Genomic DNA, 19,936 nt, shown 5'->3' with positions numbered 1-19,936 from the left:
ACCACTTGAGCCACAGCGCCACTTCCAGCTTTTTTCTTTTTTGCTTATGTGGTGCTGAGGAATCGAACCCGGGGCCTCATGCATGCAAGGCAAGCGCTCTACCATTGAGCCACCTCCCCAGCCCTACATTTAAATTTTTATGCAGTACACTTTTAGACTCTCATTTCCATATCTTTGAGAATAATTTACACCAATTATTTAAGTGGCTGAGATTTATTTCAACCATCATTAAATTTCTGTTGTATAGATTTTCATAAGAATTCCTGAATGGTTACTCAGTATACAAGCAACTAATCCATATAACTCATATATCATGCTTGATGCAATTATGTAATAAAGTGACTTTGGTTTTTGTGGCTTACATTCTTGTCTTGTTCAAAGGTCTAAATGACTTTCAGAGATTTAATAAGACTTAATAATTTAATGAGACTCCCGCAGTGCTTCTTGTAAGGTGAAAATGTTTTTGTGATTGGGATAGTCAGAACAAATGTCTTCAAGTTTGAATGTTTCTATCTTGAATTAGAAAGTAAGCCTGTATTATATAGGCAATTAGTGAACTCACAGTATACCTAGCTCATGAATAAGCAAAGGTCCTTATTAAGAAGCTGATTATGTGAAAAACCAAATAGCAATAAGAACTTTCAAGTAGGCCTGCTTGTGCTTACGTTAGATGCTCTGGGTTTTGTTGCTGTGTCTGCTGTGGTACTTTCATATCTTGTTTTCACCTGCTTCATCACGTTGCTATCAGGGTATCTGTCTTAAAATGTTCAGGGACTCTGGAAAGCAGACAAAGTTGACTTGTTAGTATTGGGTTTAAAGTAAGAGCAAAAATGTGGTCTGGGAAAAAACTTCAAAGGCTTCCTCTGGGTACATGCCTGACAAGTCATTGCGGGCATGTACTCAGCCGGAGGAGCATGCTGCTTATCCCAACTTTTGAATGTCTTCCAGACTCTTGAGGCTGGCTGCAAGGTGACTCCTACATTATTTAATGTGCATTTTACAATTGCTATCAGACTTATAATTACTTTAAAGATCTTTACTTTCTGTCAAAATAAATAAGATGCATGTTCAAACTATTAAGATGTTCCATCCCTTTAGCTCACATAAAAACATAACTATAAATACACTCAAAGAAAAGTAACCACTTAGGAGATGAGCTATATCAAAGGATTTTCTAGTAATGTCTACTCAATCCAATAACTTTGCTTTGTTTTACCTAAAGAGTAGGCATTACTTCTATCTAGGTATGAAGTATTTTAGGAAGCTTTTGTTGTTTTGTGATTGCCAGTGTCATTCAGACTTAGGGGAAAAATATTAAAGTGTTGGCTAATTGAGATTGAAAAAGTAACTAGGACTTTTTGCTTCCTCAAACTTTCATCTGAGTAGCATCCTATCCACATGGAGAAAATCAGGCCACTTAATAGTATCCAGAAAACCACTTTAGGATTTTTAAAATAAGATTTGTAAAAATATTTTCTGCAAGAAAATGGCAGTATGCAATGGCATTGTTTCTTTGAAAAGTTCTATATTTTTATTATTCGACAAATACAGAGAAACAATTTTGAGAATATAAAAATCACCTGCAGTTTTATAGCTCTGTATATGCTGTTTATGTGGTATAGATGGCAGCCTGGATGTTCTTCATGGGCCCTGGATTGGCTGCCATGTTTTCATGATTTCTCTTTACAGACTCTAATTGAGATTTTCCAAAATATTGCTGACACCAATCTTGCTGATTTCATTGCTGGACTACTCACCATCATCATCTGCATGGCTGTTAAGGAATTAAATGATCGATATAAACACAGAATCCCAGTTCCTATCCCTATAGAAGTAATTGTGGTAAGTGGAAGATACTTCGTATCAGCTGGCTTGGCAAGCAAGGAATTGTTAAAACCAGTGGGGCCTGGTTTTTTGTTTCCCATCTTTTATTTTATTTCAGACCATAATTGCCACTGCCATTTCATATGGAGCCAACTTGGAAAAAAATTACAATGCTGGCATTGTGAAGTCCATCCCAAGGGGGTGAGTATGGCGTTCCTCTTAGATAATGCTAACATAGTAAGCTAGTACTTTCTATTGAAAGGAAGCCTTTTATTACAAGTCTCACTTTACTGGTGCTCCTCCAATAGTTCCATGTGCCTGTGATCTTGAAGAAACACCCATTTCTGCAAAGCGTCAAATAGTACAGAAGCAGATAAAGTTCAAGCCATTTGTTTAAAAGATTTTCTTAAAATGTCCTAGAATGTGCACATGTCATATGACACTCCTGATTTAACTCATATGTATAATTACAACAGAACAGAAACTCAGGCACAATTAGTAGCATTTCTTGCACGTTAGCAGTCTGCTTAAGGAACCAGGAATATTGGACCTAAATTCTCTACCATTCAGTTTAGTGACATAATAAAAACAGTATTGTTTGCATCTATAGATAAATTGCAGTATCTTCAAGAGGAGTTTGTCATATATTTGGTAGTCTGATGAATTAGACCAAGGTTCTCAGCTAGGCACAGTGGCTTACACCTGTAATCCCAGCTACTTGGAAGGTAGTGGTCAGGATGGTCTCAGTTTAAGGCCAGCCTGGACAAAAAGTTAGTGAGATTCCTTCTCCCCCATTCTCAATCAATAAGCTGGATGTGCTGGTGTTCAGCTATTCTGGAGACCATGGGTAGGAGGATTGGATCTTAGACTGGTGAGTGAAAGTGTGAGACCCTTCCTGAAAAATAACCAAAGCAAAATGATTTCTGGAGGTGTGGCTCAAGTGGTAGAACACCTACTTAGCAAGTGTCAGGCCCTGGCTTCAAACACGAGTACAAATTAAACAAAGAATCTCTAGATCCCCAAGATCCCTCCTTCATCTTTGTTACCTAGTTGTGTGTTGCTAGAGAAATTCCCTTTTATGACAAGGGTGGTTATAATAGCCAATCTTATAAAATGCCAGTGAGAGTTTTTACAAAATTCACAGAGTGAACTGGGTGTGGTGGCACACACCTAAAATCCTAACTGTTCAAGAGGTGGAGGCAGAAAAGATTGTTAGTTGAGGTCAACCCAGGGAAAGTTAGCAAGACCCTATCTCAAACACAGAATTCAAATCAACAGAGGTGTGGCTCAAGTCACAAAGCAGTTGTGAGAGGCCCTGGCTTCAATCCCTAGTCCTACCAAGGAAAATAAAATACGCACAGAATAGACAAAGTGTCTCATACTATGATTTGATCCCAGAAGCCCAGAGGTTTATTATATGTGTAACATTAACTTACAATGCTCATGACTAGAATTGGCTGTTAATCAGTAGGTGGCTGTGCCCTTCCCTTATACCTAATGCAGGGACCTTACATTTGATCTTTGTTTTCTGGCTGGTAACAGAAACTCCTCAGGCTACCTGATTCCAGTGTTTCTTCCCCCCCAAATGAGAACATGAGAGAGAGGAGCGGGGAGAGGAGGGAGAGAGAGAACGAGACCCTGACATCTTCTTGACTGAATATCTTATACTGTCTTCTAATATAATAATAATAAACTTATTATTATTATTATTATTTGGTGCCAGTTCTGGGGCTTGATCTCAGGGCATGGGCATTGCCTCTGGCTTTTGTTTAAAGCTAGTGCTCTACTACTTAAGCTGCAGCTCCACTTCTGGCTTTTTGGTTGTTACTTGGAAATAAGAGTCTCATGGAGTTTCCTGTCTGGGCTGGCTTTGTACTGAGATCCACCGGTACCTGGCTCTAATGTCAGTTTTTAAAAATACTTGAAAAAAACGACACCTGGACAATGGCTACCTGTCATCCTAACTACCCAGCAGGCTGAGGATCTCAATTCAAAGCCCACCCAATCAGGAAAGTTTAGAGACTCTTATCTACACATAACCAGCAAAAATCCAGAAGTAGAGGTGTGGCTCAAGGGGTAGAATACCAGCCTTGAGGGAAAAAGCTAAGGGACAATACCAAGGCTCAATGTTCAGGCCTCGGTACTGACATGCATAAAAGACAACTAGGTAAATTTGGGAATCCTTATATCAGAAAATCAACATTTTGGCAGTGAATTCTAAAAGTGGAAAGAATTTAATAGTAAAAGATACAAGGTGGCTACTTGAGTTTCGAGTTTTGACTCTAACAATTAGGTTATTTGAAGTTATAAACAATTACATAAAACATATTTCCATAGCTCTCTCTTGTCAGGCTTCCTAATATGTACCAGTTGTACGTGGCCCTCAGCACATGCCCTGTCCCATAGATTCATGTGGCAGTAGTTGCTCTGTGGAATTCATTGTTTCTGGCTTACATTCCCTCCTGGTGCTCAGCAGAACTTTATGACTATTCTCTCCCTCTTCTGAATGTGGGTCTTTGCCTCTTGCCCTTGGGTTTAATAAAACTGACTCCTCTGCCAGACCACTGATCAGCTAATTTACCTTGCCTGACCCCCAGGATTATGAATTCTTGCCCCCCGAATCAGGGCAGTCACCTCATTGTGAACAGCTCTGTTTTCCTCACAGAGCACCTACCTCACAGTAGATGATCAGAAAGATAATTTTTTCATACCTGTGTTTGGAAAACAAGGAAGCATAAGAGAGAGAGAGAGGAGAGAGAGAGAAAAAAAAGAGAAAGAAAGAAAGAAAAGAGAAAGAGAAAGGAAGGAAGAAAAAGAGGAAGGAAGGAAGAAGGAAAGACAGAAAGATAGAAAGACAGAAAAAGACAGAGAAAAAAAGAAAAAGAAAGGAAGGAAAGAGAAAGGAAGGAAGAAAAAGAGGAAGGAAGAAGGAAAGACAGAAAGATAAGACAGAGAAAAAGAAAGAAAAGGAAAGGAAGAAAGGAAGGAAGGAAGAAAGAAAGAAAGAAAAACAAACACATACAAAAAAGGCCTTTGTTAGCTGATCTTACTTGGTGACACTGAAACAATTCCAGTGAAATAAGCATCATTGAGGGGAAAAGGGGTAGGGTAAAGACATTAGAAATCAAATTGTTTAAATAGGGATACAGGTGGACCCATTGCAACAATGAGATGTACAAGACACTATGTCAAAAAACAAACTTACAATTTAGGCCTGGGGTGGAAGGGTGAGTACAGTTGTGGAGATGGGAGGGATGGGATAGTAGGGGGAAAACAAAGGAGAAGGCAACCATGCTTGATAAGAAATGCACTCATTACCTTGCTCATGTAACTGTAACCCCTCTGTACAGTATTTTCACAATGAAAACTTATTTTTTAAAAAAAGAAACCAATGAGAAAAGGAAAATGCTCAAGTGGCTGAGGTGAGTACTGCAGAAGAGGAGCAAAGAGAGAGACTGATTTCCCATCGTGTGTGTGCGTGAGTGTGTGTGTGTGTGTGTGTGTGTGTGTGTGTATAAGTACACTTATTCCTAGTACTGAGGTTTTAACTCAGGACTCAACCTTGCTAGGCCAGCACTCTACTACTTGAGCCACACCCCCAGCGTTTTTGCCTTAATTTCGTTCTCAAACAGGATCTCATCCTTTTGCTTGGTTTAGCCTTGGACTTCAGTTCTCCTGCCTCCACCTCCTGAGCTGCTGCCATTACACTACTTCCCGCTTCAGTTTCCCACTGATGTTCTTCCTGTGTCCTTTTCCTAACTCAGCTACTACTGGCAGCTTCTTATTATTCTATTGAGGTCTAGGAGCACAAGTTAGGATCAGTCAGTCTCCCAAAGCAGTGTTCCCTTGGACAGCTCAAAACCGTGACTGTCCTCCTCTCTACACCCTTCCTGGTAAAAACATACAACCTTTCTATTTGTGGTGGGTCTGGGAATCCCACTGGGATTCACTCACACTGAGAGCCAAGCCTTCGCATCAGCAGCAGGACTCTAAAATAGCCAACCACAGCCTGTCTTGCTCTTCACGCAGCTGACTCATAGCCCAAGTCTTTAATGGGTCCAGTGCCTCACTGTGTTCCTCTGTGCAGAGTACTTAAAAGTGGCACAGGGAAGAACATCACAGGAGGGTGGGAGGGCCAATAATATGGCAAAGATTCTGTCCTACCTGTCTGCTTTGAAGTCCCTGGCACACTTTAGCTGAAGGTCAAGCTAAGGAAAGACAGTCATGCCTAGTTCAATTGTACGTTGATTCGTCCTTCAGGACCCACTCCTCTCTGTCCTCCTCTTTCCAGTTATGTGGGTATTCATCCACTCCCTCCTCTATGGGCATCTGGAAATGTTCCCTCATTATCAGGTTAGGCAAGGTTGTCTGGGGCCAAATAGGTACCCTGATTGCATAAGCATTCAACACACTAGCAGGAAATCTTACTCGGAGGCCATTATGAGATGTCTAGTTAGGATCTCATTTAGCATGGGGGCAAATAACTGACACTATTTCGATCCAGCAAGACAGTATAAATGGCAGCAGGCACATAGCAGTTTTGAATCCTCCCAGTGTAGACTGAGCATCTATTCTGTGTCCAGACACTAATTATTAAAATATTTAATTGAATTCAAGAGAAGAATGCAGAGTCCTATTGGACAGCTGAGCAAACAGAATTGGTAGATTGCAATATCATGCCAACGTTACTCACAGACTGATCAGATGTCCTTTGGTTTCCGTTTTTGTTGTTGTGTTGTTTTTCTTTCAAATTTCACTTTGTTTAACCCTCACTATGAAGGATCAGGTATTATTTGGAGAAATACAAAGCCAGGCAGCGGGCATTAAGCTACTAGTAAAGCTAAGCTCTTTGTGGGACTGGAAGGCTATCATGATAAGCCTGGGTTACCAGAAATAAAGGTCACAGCTTTATTCCCTCCCCTCCTCCTCTCTTCCCTTCCTCTCCTCCCCTCCCCTTCCCTTCCAGAACTGGAGTTTAAGCTCAATGCTTGCTAGGCAGGCTCTCTAAGCAACCCAGAGTCATGCCCTCAGCCCTGTGACTTGTCTTCATACACTGTCATCACTAGAATAACTTTCTATATTCGATATTGAATCTTTCTGTATTTCTATATTATGTTCAAAGACGTTTAAAGTGCAATTGTATAGGGAGAAATACTTTGTGTGAAGTGGCAGAGATCGAGTTACATGGTATCAAGGAAATCAGTAACAACATTTCTTCATGGCAGAAGGCTAGAAGAGACTTTCTAATAGGGGAACAAAGAAATCAGCTAGGGAGCTAGTGCTGACTTCTGATTTAAAAAGCAGATGCTACTATTTATGCCTTCAGCCTCTTGGGCCATGTACTTTCACGCGATGAGTGGATATAGCATTTGGGTAAGGTACCGAAAAACTGTTGATCATCTCAGCATTTTTCACTCCCTAGGTTTTTACCTCCTGTGCTCCCGCCGGTGAGCTTGTTTTCAGATATGTTGACGGCATCCTTTTCCATCGCCGTGGTGGCTTATGCTATTGCCGTGTCTGTCGGGAAAGTGTACGCCACCAAGCATGACTATGCTATTGATGGGAACCAGGTATGTCCCTTCTTTCGCTGGGCTGGCTTTATAGGGCTGCACACAGGGAAAGAGTGTAAATGGGAACCCTTTCTGGTGTAGCTAAAGAAGAGTTGGTATCTTCCATTGGTCTTTATTGGGGTGGCTTTCCCCTCTCAAGCTTGCTAATTCGAAACCCTTTTAAAATATGCATGCTGCATCACTTTGCTTTCTATGAAATAAATGAGTAATCCTAATTTTAAAAGAGCTAATCAGGTCATAACCAATATTCCAAGCCAATATATTACATCAGACTAAGAGTTCTTCACCTAGCTTGGTATCTAAAAATTTCCCTACTTTCCTTTTTTCTTTTCTTCTTTTCTTTTTCTTCCTTCCCTTCCCTCCCTCCCTCCTTCCTTCCTTCTTTCCTTCCTTCCTTCCTTCCTTCCTTCCTTCCCTTCCCTTCCCTTTCCTTCCCCTCCCTTCTCCTCCCTTCTTTCCTTTTCCTTCCTTCCTTCCTTCCTTCCTTTCTCTTTCTTTCTTTCTCTTTCTCTCTCTCTCTTTCTTTCTTTCGTGTGTGTGTGTGTGTGTGTGTGTGTGTGTGGTGTGTGTGTGTGTGTGTGTGTGTGTGGTGTGTGTGTGTGTGTGCGTGTGTGCCAGTACTGGGGCTTCAATTCAGGACCTAAGAACTGTCCTTTAGCTTTTTCACTCAAAACTGGAGTTCTGCCACTTAAGCCATAGCTCCATTTCTACACTTCCGGCTTTTTTGATTTTTGTCTTTGAGTTGTTTCTATTTTTGTTTTTCTGGTTAGAGAGAAAGTCTCATGGGCTTAACTTCCCAGGCTAGTTTTTAACTATGGTCATCAGATCTCAGCATCTCAAGGAGCAACAATAATAGTCACAAGCCACCAACACCTTGCTTGATAATTGGTTTTCTAAAGACAGCCGTACTATGATTTTTAAAAAGACAATAAAAACCATACATCAAAGCTATGATCACTTTACATTGATGCAGTTCACTGTGCAGTTAATATATACAGGACAATCTTGATTGGCGTAGGTACATTGCCAGGTGAGCTGGCTTTACCCTGCTTACAGACCTACGCACAGCAGGGCAATTACAGCAGAATAATAGCTCTGACAGTTATAACACGCTTTATTGCTACTCTCTAACCACAGAAAAATACCATGACAGATATAACAGTGAACAAAAACCTTTTGAATATAGGATCTTGTTGTTTCTTGTCATCCTTAAAATTAACTGACAGTACTTGAGCCTCTCTTATGGTCTATGGAGTTCAAAACTTCTCTTGGCATAAAAGATCTCTAAATGTGTGGTATGGTATGTGTGTGAGAGAGAGAGGGAGGGAGAGAGAGAGGAAGGGAGGGAGGCAGAGACAGAGAGAGAGAAGAGAGAGAGAGAGAGACTGGGGCTTGAATTCAGGGCCTGGGTTCTGTACCTTAGAATTTTTAATCAAGGTTGGTGCTCTGCCACTTGAGCCACACAGCTCCATTTCTGGATCTTTGCTGGTTAATTGGAACTTAAAGTCTCAAGGGCTTTCCTGCTTGGGCTGGCTTCCACCACAATCTTCAGATCTCAGTCTCCTGAGGAGCTAGGGTTACAGACTCTGTGAGCCACTGGCGCTCAGTTTCTAAATACTTGTAAGACTTTTTATAGGGTGTGTTTGGAAGATTCTTTTAACATGCTTCCTTAGACACTCCTCAGAGGTCTAGAGAACATTCTGCTTACTACCTGGTCATTTGGTCTCTCCCACAGGAATTCATTGCCTTTGGGATCAGCAACATCTTCTCAGGATTCTTCTCTTGTTTTGTGGCCACCACTGCACTGTCCCGCACAGCTGTCCAGGAGAGCACTGGGGGAAAGACACAGGTAGGGAACCACAGCCTGGTGATGCTAATCACAGAGAACAGAGCCTGGAGCAGCAGCTCAACAGACTGCTACCGCTGAACAGGACAATTGGCCTTTGAGAGGAAAGGGACGGTGTCTCCTCTTGTGAGCCAGCGTGGGGCCTACTCATCTCTTTACCTCATCCCTCATCAAAAGCCTCTTAAAAAGCAACATTTGTGCTTCCCCAAGACAGTAATTCCCAAGTTGCTCAGCGCCAGAGCTCACCTGAGGAGAATCCCGCTTACTTACTGTGCAGCCAAGCCAACAACACAGTGTCAGCAATGGGAGGGGCCCATTTCTTACCTGAGGGGAGAGTAAAAAATAAAAAGCACTCTTCACATTTCCTTTGCTAGGGTCAGGAACTTCCTCAGAGGCCTTTGGTCTCACAGAATGACCATTTGGTAGCCAAGAGTATTTTTTCTTATGTTTTGGCGTGTATGTGCATTTGCATGTGCACGTTCACACACACACACACACACACACACACACACACACACACACACACACACACACACACACCTCTACCTGTCCTGGGGCTTGAGCTGAGGGTTTGGGTGCTGTCCCTGAGGTTTTCTGAGCCACAGCTCTACTTCTGGCTTTTTGGGGGTTAATGGGAGATAAGAGTCTCACAGAATTTCCTGCCAAAGTTGGCTTCCAACTGTGATCTTCCAGAGCCTTCTGAGTTGCTAAAATTATAATCATGAGCCACCGGTACCAGCTAGTGTTTTATTGTTTGTCTTTAGTTTTTGATGATTTGCACCTGCCAGCAGGCACGCGACCATTTGAGCTATGCCCTTAGGTCTTTTGCTTTAGTTATTTTTGAAATAAAGTTTCACATTTGTGTCTGGGGACTGACTTACACCACAATCCTCTAATTCATGTTTCTCAAGCCTTGAAACTGTGATTCCCCCTGATCTTTACTTCCTATCTCTGCCTCCTTAGTAGCTGGGATTACAAGAGTGAGCCATTATGCCCAACTTTTAAAGGGTTTTATTTATTACACATTATTATTACTGGCTGGAAAAACAAATGACTCCAGCAATGACTACCCAGGAAGAGCTACAGCTATGACCACAGTATGGATGAGGTCCCCCTCCTATTTACAAGAACTTCTTCCAATCTTGTGGATCCTTTGAAACAAAGATTTAATTTTAAAATTCTCTGAATTGTTCTTAAAATTTTCTCTGGTTGTGGGTCTTGAATTCTGGGCCTGGGCACTGTCCCTGTGCTCTTCAGCTCAAGTCTAGCGCTCTACCACTTGAGCCACAGCACCACTTGGTTTTCTGGTGGTTAATTGGAGATTAACTATCATGGACTTTCTTTGCCAGGCCCAGCTTTGAACCATGATCCTCAGATCTTAGACTCCTGAGTAGCTAGGATTACAGGTGCAAGCCACCAGAGCCCAGCTTTGTTCTTAACTTAAAAAAAAAAATTGGAAACCTATCAGGTTTTAAGGAAGCAGGTAAAAGAATTCAACCTTGTGCCAGACACTGGTGGCTCACTTCTGTAATCCTAGCTGCTCAGGAGGCTGAGATTTGAGGATTGCAGTTCTAAGCCAGTCCTGGCAAAGAAAGTCCCTGAGACTCTTATCTCCAATTACCCGCCAGAAAACCGGAGGTGGCGCTGTGGTATAAAGTGATAAGAGTACTAGCCTTGAGCAAAAAGAGCTCAAGGACAGCATCCAGAGCCCTGAGTTCAAGCCCCACAAATGGGGGAGGGGAGGAAGGGAAACAGCCTTAGCACCAGGAACCATAACAAAAAGTCTGATGGCAAGGGAAACAGTCAGGGTCATTTCAGAGTTGCCCATTTTATGGCACAGCTGTCAGCAGCAAGAGGACTTGCTGTTTGCTTTGGAGACAAAGCATTCAAAAACTCTTCAGGGCACACAGTCCTGAGTGGGTGCAGGCAAATCTCTTCCCCTGATGGTACTGGTAGACTCAAATGGAGGCCTGGGCTGGCAGCCCCAGGAAGAAATGCTCATGTAAAGTGACCTTCTTGGCAGAGGGCTTGGGGATAATGGTGTTCTGGTAAGCTAATAGCTTCTGCCACACACTGGCATGTATTATATTTAGGAATGAAGGATGCCAGGATTTCAGCACTGAAGAAGGAAACAAGTACAGAAATGGCTTGATACTTAATTACTGAAATGTATACTAAGTTCTAGGGTTGAGAGTCCAAGTTCCTGGACTGGAATCCAAGGACCTGTGACCAAATAAACTGGCAGGTGTCCTCTTAGGCTGGTTTTTTCATAAGCTGAATTTTGGGTTTCATTGTCTATGAAATGATAATAATAACTGTACCCATTTTACAGTGTCATTGTGTGAATTAAATTTAAAAAGGATTCCATATCTTGGAGATCAGTTTGATGGGCATCATTTTATATGGTCATATGTACATAGCATCGAGCTATTGTGATCCTCTGCTAGAACTAGACTAGACCTATACTAATTATTACAAATAAGGGAAACCATAGAGCCTATGTTTCTTTGGGTCTGGCTTTCTTAACATGATTTTTCCCAAGTCTTTCCATTTCCTTACAAATGGGGCAATGCCATTCTTTCTGTTGGAAATGAACTTTATAGCTTGGGATGGAAGAGAGTTGGGGGAGGGGAGGGAAAGTGGGAAAAACAAGGGAGGAGGTAACAATGTTTGACAAGAAATATACTCATTACCTTACTTATGTAACTGTAACCCCTCTGACATCACCCTTACAATAAAATTAAACCTAAAAAATATAGAATAGGAAACAGAAAAGGATGGTCATATTGATAAACTTGATTATGCCATTTCTCAAGGTAATAATTTGCATCTTGGTATTGCTGATACATTATTGTGCCAGGCACATAAGAAACACTTGGCATATATTTGCTGAGGGGCTGCGTAGAAGAATGAAGGTTGGTAAAGAGCGACTGCTCTTGGCCTATTGATAGATTGTAGAAGAGCTAAATGCTGTCCCTGCTCTTTCTCTGACCCTCCCCTGACGTCAACTGACTCATGAAAAAGTCATTCTGATTGCAAACTACTCTGCAGTTCTGGCAACCCCTTCACCCGATGACAATGATTTGCTCAGAATTGGGTCTGCTCATAGATATCAAATCTAAAAGAATTTCTCAGAAACCAGTCTTGCAGAGTAAATACAAGCAATTGATCCTTCACTGATTTTAGCCTAGAATTGGAGACTTATATTAGACATACTTGATGAATAGGTGGCTATCTTAATCTCTTCCATTAATTCAGTAATCCATTTTCTATCCATGGTAAGATGTAAGTGGCTCAGTAAATATTGGTTAAGTATTAGGAAGTAAAGGAGGAAGGAAAAGCAGGGGGCAGAAGGAGAGAAGGAAGCAGGTGATTATCTTCTCTGCTTTAACAGGAGAGGCAAAGCTGGCTGAAGTGCTAGGTGCCTGGAGGTGTGGTTCAGGAAGAACACAGAAAAAAGGAGCTAGACAGACATACATCCTGGGCTTTATAGTGCCTCAGAATCACAGTTCCCATACAATGCTGCTCCAGGCTGAGCCACATATAATCTGAGCATAAACCATCAATTTGCCAGATAGAATGTTTCCTAATTAAGTTTCTGAATTTCCTTTTCACATTTGCTGTGTCTGCCTCCTTTTAACTCTGACATCTTGCACTAGGCAGTACTTGTGTTCAACATGTTTTCTCCTATTGCTTCCTCTCTGACTCCTTTGCTTCTGGTCCCCTGTCTTCTTCTTTCCTGTGTTCCAGAGCTTCTAGTCTTCACTTCTGCCAGGCCCCAGCTCTCTCAGCAGAGAAAGTCATCTGATCAAACCAGACAATAGTCCCTGCCCCCTCAGCTTCTCCCTTACTATCTATGGATCTTAGCAGAGCTTTTGCCAGCAAAGGTAACGTTTCTGAGCTTCTTTTACTCTGCTACTGCCCTGTCGCTGCAGCTGCCTTGGGGGAAAAGTTGAGAGCCTGTGTCTCTGTTGAAGGAAGAAGGAAACACAATCTCCCACTTCTGAGTGTGCCAGTGGGGTACTGGAATCTGCAGTAGGATGGGTACATTGATTTTCCCTTTCCATGTCATTAGGGCCATCAGGGTCAGCAGGCTGCTGCTTTAACAATGCAGAAGAAGCAGACATGCGCCATGAGAATGTATTTCTCAAGAGCATGACAGTAATCTCTTTGTGGGAAAGAGAGTGTCTATATGCCCTGCATGTCAAATGACAAGGAGGTTGTCTTCCTAAATCGACACCAAAACTATCAGTGTAATAGTTTGTCAAATTATTGTAGAAACTATAGGTATAATCACTGGTATAGATGTAACTGTATATGTATAACTATCTATACTTTAGCAGACTCAGTTCCACATCTTCTTTAATTTCCCTGCATAGTGCATGTGTGTATGTGTATGTGTGAATATAGACACAGATGGCTTTTTTTGTTCGGTTCTGTGTGATCTTGACAAATGATGCTCATTTCTCTCCATTTTGAGCAGCAGGGGAGTGCCAGGGGAGCCTCAGGTGTGCCGGGAGAAGCCCTTTGTGCACACCTTGTGCTGAGCCAGAAGGCACAGGGCGGAGGATGAACCTTCCTCATGAGAGCGTGTGTCTTTCAGATTGCTGGAATCATCTCAGCTGGGATTGTGATGATTGCCATTGTGGCCCTTGGGAAGCTTCTAGAACCCCTGCAGAAGGTATAACCCTCCTTTCTGTATGCAGAACTTGTCATTTTTTCCTTCACTTTGCTACCAAAGAAATAACAGGAGACTTAGAAATCATCACATGGAAGCCATTTCCCTGAATAACACAACGTTGTCTGTCTTTCCCGGCAGTCCGTCTTGGCAGCTGTTGTGATTGCCAACCTGAAAGGGATGTTTATGCAGGTGTGCGATGTCCCCCGCCTGTGGAGGCAGAATAAAGTTGATTCTGTAAGTCGTCCTCCACCCATTTTCCTTTTCTTTTCTTTTTGTCGGTTGTGGGGTTTGAACTCAGAACCTGGGTACTGTCCCTGAACTTTTTCACTTAAAGCTAGCACTCTACCACGTTGAGCAACATTGACACTTTGGTTTTCTGGTCGTTAACTGGAAAAAAGAGTCTTCTGGATTTTCCTGCCCGTGCTGGCTTTAAACCCTGATCCTCAGATCTCAGGCACCTGAGTAGCTAGGATTACAGATTTGAGCCACCAGCAGCTGGCCCATTTTTCTTAAATAAGGTTTGGTTCTTATAATGCTTCTTGTCCTAGCCCTACATCTTCCTGTCTCCTTAGTGTTATTTGAATGTTGGGAACCCCAGAGCAGAAATGAGAATGGTAGGGGTGAGTCAAAGCCTTGGTGTTTTCTATGTGAAGATTCTGTGTCTGAGAAAACTGGAAAAATCCATTTCCAGCGAGAATTATTTTCCTGGGGGTACGGGGGAGGGGGATTTCTTCTTTAATTCTTACTTTAAAAGGACAAATAAAACTCAAGGCAATGTTGTTGCCAAGAGGCTAGGTACTGAAATAAAATTTAAAAAACTCAAAACAATACACACAATACCAAAATGGATACTGATTTTGTAAGTAATGTAGCCTTCACAACTGTTCTGTGGGATTGTAACAACCAGAAGCTAAATTTTGTAGAGTTCTACTCTAATTTAGATGCACAAAAAAAACTTTAAAAACTTTCTACATGTTGATATGCAAAAATTTCCAAGACAAATTATTAAGTGCAAAAGAGACAAGAATAGAAATGTTGGAGCATATGCACTTACACAAAGACACCAGAAATAAAAAAGGGAACAAGTAGGGAAGGAGGCTGAGAAGGAGTAGAGAGAAGAAAGAATTATAAGCAAGATTTTTTTCACTGTTCATTTTTTTTTTTTTTTTAGTCCAGTCATGGGGCCTGAACTCTGGGCCTGGGCGCTGTCCCTCAGCTCTTCAGCTCAAAGTTAGTGCTCTACCACTTGAGCCACAGCGCCACTTCCGGCTTTTTTTCATTTTGCTTATGTGGTGCTGAGGAATCAAACCCAGGGCCTCATGCATGCAAGGCAAGCGTTCTACCACTGAGCCACCTTCCCAGCCTCTCACTGTTCATTTTTTAAGTATTAATTCCCTTAAATACAATGGCTCAGTTGGTCTTCATTGGGAAGGCCAATTCTAACTTTAACCTAAAGGTAAAATGAAATCAGAGTATTTTAAAAAAGCTATAATTTGTGGATCATCAATCTTATGTTTATAGCTAGTCATCACTTGATGGTGTCTGACATAATTCTTTTGTTTCCATTTCTCCCCTAGGTTATCTGGGTATTTACATGTGTAATGTCCATCATTCTGGGGCTGGACCTGGGTTTGCTAGCTGGCCTTATATTTGGACTATTGACTGTGGTCCTGAGAGTTCAATTGTGAGTACTATAAATCGCAGATGTCCTATGATAGGACAACATACCCCCACCTTTTCTATGCTGTTTTGATATAGTGAACCTACATCCTGTCATGATAGTCACTAATATATTGCGTGGTTTTATGAGTTAAACACATGATGCTTTACAAACATTATCAAATTTAATCATTACAAATTCCTAAAAATAGGTTTGAGTCATCTATTCTACAGGTAAGAAAATTTAAAATCAGAAAGGCCTAGTAGGACTTTTCCTAAGCTCACACAGTTACTAATTGAGAGAGCTGAGATTTGAACCCAGATAGAGCTCTCTCCAAAATCCATGCACTTAGCTGCATGTTCCACTGCTGTGTTCTCCTTAGTCGTGTTAAGGATAAATGATATGTGGTTTGGGCAAAGACTGAGTTTGCTTTGTGGTTTATTCGTTACATAACGATGAAGTATATGAGGCCCTGGGTCTAAGGTTTAGGACAACTGCTAAAGATATTGGAGCTTGTTTACCTCATTTGGAGCTAGTAACCTATTAATTTTGCAACCCAGAACAGAACTCTCAAAGAGCTGATTATAACCAAAATTCATTCAAATCTTCCCAATAGGGCATAATTCAATAACTCACCCAATTTTGTGAGGTAAATATCATTAGTTTCTGTGCAGAGTAGGAGCAGAAAAGATGTGGGCTAAATAAAGGGAGCCTAGAGGCAAATTTCTGGAAGAGTTAGGTTTGTTTGACTCTGACAGGCTTTGGTCATATGCCCCCCTGAGGCTCTCTCCCTCCTCAGTTCTTCTCTTGTCTTTGTAGACCCTCCTCTATACCTGTTCATGAGGCATAAAGGAAGGAGAAGCCTGGAAAACCATCAATAGAGATGTCTTCAGCTTAGCATAGACTTACTTCTCCCATTTTACCAGCTAGCTCTCTTTGCATTCTCTCCCTACTCTAGCATGGTGGTGGCTACTTAAAAGAGTTGTGGCTTTCTGCCTCAGCACATCAGGTGCCAGGGTTCGGAAAGTGCTCATGAGCTTCCAAAGTGCCCGGTTTTCTGTTAGAGAAATAACTCAAAAACTGATTTAGGAGAAGTGCCGATATGCCTTTGTCTCTATGCTTATTTACGTGAACCTGGTTGAGAAGGAAGGATAATTACTGTCTAGTAATAGCCAAAGATGTGGGTTGGATTGGTTGTTGCAATTTGACAAATAGTTGAAGGAAAGGACACAAGCAGATAGTATAAGAAATGGAGCGCTTTCTTATAGGAGTCGAACAGGTTGAAAGGGAAAGTCACAGACCCCCTCAGACCCCTTCACAGATACTTATGAGGCAGGAAAAGTGGGAGTTGAGGCAAAGTTTATTTGAAAGTAAGATAAGATGCCAGAAGAAGCTGCAGAAAAGCCTCTTAGCTATTGGCAGGTTGGTATAAACCCATAACCCAATTTCCTGCCTGAGAGAACTGCCTTATGCCATCTATGGGAATGTATTCATCTCTTTCTTGGGAGAGAAAGATGAGCTTATGGACTTTAAATGAAAAATCAGCACAATGCAGCAAGCCAAGGAAAACTTGGTGGCACATTTTAGCTCTTGATTTGGTAACCAGGCTTTTAGCCAACAAAAATCAATATCTTCCACAGTATTTAATTTCCACTAATTATAATGCTGATGCAGAGAGCACAATACTCAAAGGACCCCAAACAGATAGTCTTTCTTTAGGAGCTACATTTAGCATATGTCCCTAGTCACACTTGAAGAAACATGGAATTTATCTGATTGCATCAGGAACAGGAAATCAACAGTCTGGTTGACAGGAAGGGCTTATTCCTGGTCCTCCCAGGCTGCTATTTCTATAAAAAGAGGCTAATTTGATCACTCTCAGACTCTCCGTACTTCATCAGGAAGTTGCCATAAGTCACAAATAAATGCCAGGCACCAAAGACTTGTAGGTTAAAGACAGGCTGTAATGTCCTGTACCACACTCAGCTTTCTTACTGGTCTAAACCTCAGTTTACTCACTAATAAAAACAGGGTTATGGTAGGGCTTTGATAAGATTTAACATGTGAGAAAGCTCTTTGCTTATCCTACAAATTGCTATGCACGTGAAAGTATGATGCTCATTATTTCTCTCAGCCATCAAAAGAGAGTCACAGTTAGTTCCTCCTGCTCCTCCAGTTCTGCACAAACATCAGCTGTTCATTTTGGAGTTAGATACAGGAAAATGTCATCTGCAATAAGACAGAGTCCAAATACCAGAATGATGGGCTCTTTAGTAGCTGCTATTCTTTTTTTTTTTTTTTAACATTTTAGTCCTAAAAGTGGTTGTTCCCTCAAAGAATCCTGATATTAAATTTTTCTTCTTTCAGTCCTTCATGGAATAGTCTTGGAAGCATCCCTAGCACAGACATCTACAAAAGTACCAAGATTTACAAAAATGTAAGTGCTTTTGTCAGACATCTGCTGGACGAGATGAGGGCTTGCTAGCCTGGAATTGGAGGGTCATGGATTTTTCTCTTAGCCTCTTAAGGAGAAAATAGTCAAGACTTTTGTTGGGAGAGTCCATGAGTCATGGGAGTGTCATGAGAACTTTTGATGCAAAAAGGACAATTATAAATGGATTGTCTGACTTTTATCCATGCGAGTTGAATGCATTTTTATATAAAGTCATTAGAAGGGGGATTTAAAAACGATTGGCAATACGATTATTTCCAGATATTCAATCAAAATCTTATTTCTCTGCTTGGGAATCCTTAACTTCTTTTTTTTTTTTTTTGGTCGGTCGTGGGGCTTGAACTCTGGGCCTGGGAGCTGTCCCTCAGCTCTTCAGCTCAAGGCGAGCGCTCTACCACTTGAGCTACAGCACCACTTCCAGTTTTCTGGTGGTTTATTGGAGATAGGAGTCTCATGGTCTCTCCTGCCCGGGCTGGCTTTGAACCGCAATCCTCAGATCTCAGCCTCCTGAGTAGCTAGGATTACAGGCGTGAGCCACCAGCGCCCGGCTGGGAATCCTTAACTTCTATGAAATTGCTGGAATAACTGAAAGATTTTCTTCACTCAGTTCTAACAAGAGATTTTCTGTCACCAAAGCCTTATGTCATATTTACCTTATTTTTTGAATTGAGAGAAATAATATATAATGCAGAAAATTGGAAAAAAAGAAACAAAGAAATTTACTATCCCACTGATGGGCTTATATTCATTGGTCACAAGTAAAATTGATTAGTGACTCTGAGGGGAAAAAAGATGAAAGCAAAGGAGGTAAATTAAGAAAATTCAAATTTAACCAAAAAATACACTTTTTTTTAAATGGGCATAAGTACCAAATATAATAAAATAAAAATAAATATAAATAAGTATATTTCTAGGTGAACCTTAGGGAACTGTATTTGATTTTAATTTTTAAAAATACTGGAAAAAAATACTGGACTCTGAGCTTGGAATTTCAGGAGTTGCTCCTCGAATTTAATTCCCACAGTCTTTCTGTTATGTTGATCTAAGTACTATCAGGAGTTCAGAATGGCTAGGTGTGGTGGCTCAAGCCTACAATCCTAGCTACAGAGGTAGCAGAGATGGGGAAGTGTGGTTCCAAGGCTGTAGGGCATAGAAGTTTGCAAGACTCCATCTCAACCAATAGCTAACTATGGCAGCATGTGCCTGTTATTCCAGCTACAGGGAAAGCACAAAGGCTTGGTACAGGGGGTGCACACCTATCATCCCTAGGGGTACAGGGGACCACAAATAGGACTGAAACCCAGAACAGCCCAAGCATAAAGTGAGGCCTTATCTTGATAATAAGCAGGTGTCATAGAATTTTAGATCCTAAAATCCTTTTTGGTCCCCTTGAATTGTTTCTCCTCTACTCTTCAGCAAAATCAACAGAGTCCATGGTGTGAACTGGGGACAAATTATAAATCATGGCACCATTATTGATCCTCACTTTTTTGTAAATCAGAAAGTTGAATAATTGCTTTCTAAGGCTCCCTAGCAAGACCTTCTTTGGAACTGTGGAAATCTGAGGGTTGGCGGCCCCCTGCCCTCGGGCCTGGGATGAAGTCCCTATTCTAAAAGGGGGGAAGGGAGGAATGTAGGTGGAGGTGGGAGGGAAGGGATGGTAGGGGAAAAACAAAGGAGGAGGCAACAATGCTTGATAAGAAATGTACTCATTACCTTGCTCATGTGATTGTAACCCCTCTGTACGGTATTTTTACAATAAAAAACTTATTTAAAAAACACACAAAACAAAACAAATTTAATGGGGAATAAAAAAAAGAAAGCTGTGCTGCCCAGATGCTCTGCAGCTGTGACCTGACTCCTTGCAGAACAGCGAGAAATTTAATCGAATATTTGAGACCTG

At 41.4% G+C, this 19,936-nt stretch overlaps 1 protein-coding gene across 1 annotated transcript in view; it reads left to right on the top strand.

The window, feature by feature from the left end:
• The window catches only part of Slc26a4 (solute carrier family 26 (anion exchanger), member 4), a 62,510-nt gene that overhangs the window by 31,486 nt on the left and 11,088 nt on the right, over positions 1 to 19,936 (top strand). Inside the window, exons 6-13 of the mRNA XM_013034714.1 lie at positions 1,690 to 1,842; positions 1,943 to 2,025; positions 7,247 to 7,394; positions 9,130 to 9,243; positions 13,844 to 13,921; positions 14,060 to 14,155; positions 15,499 to 15,605; positions 17,949 to 18,018. Coding sequence (XP_012890168.1) covers positions 1,690 to 1,842; positions 1,943 to 2,025; positions 7,247 to 7,394; positions 9,130 to 9,243; positions 13,844 to 13,921; positions 14,060 to 14,155; positions 15,499 to 15,605; positions 17,949 to 18,018 — 849 coding nt within the window. The remainder of the gene's footprint in view (positions 1 to 1,689; positions 1,843 to 1,942; positions 2,026 to 7,246; positions 7,395 to 9,129; positions 9,244 to 13,843; positions 13,922 to 14,059; positions 14,156 to 15,498; positions 15,606 to 17,948; positions 18,019 to 19,936) is intronic.

This window comes from Dipodomys ordii, unplaced genomic scaffold, assembly GCF_000151885.1.
Source record: "Dipodomys ordii isolate 6190 unplaced genomic scaffold, Dord_2.0 Scaffold195, whole genome shotgun sequence".
Lineage (NCBI taxonomy): Eukaryota > Metazoa > Chordata > Mammalia > Rodentia > Heteromyidae > Dipodomys > Dipodomys ordii.
The sequence above is the reverse complement of the archived record's forward strand: the minus strand, read 5'-3'. Positions and strand labels throughout refer to the sequence as shown.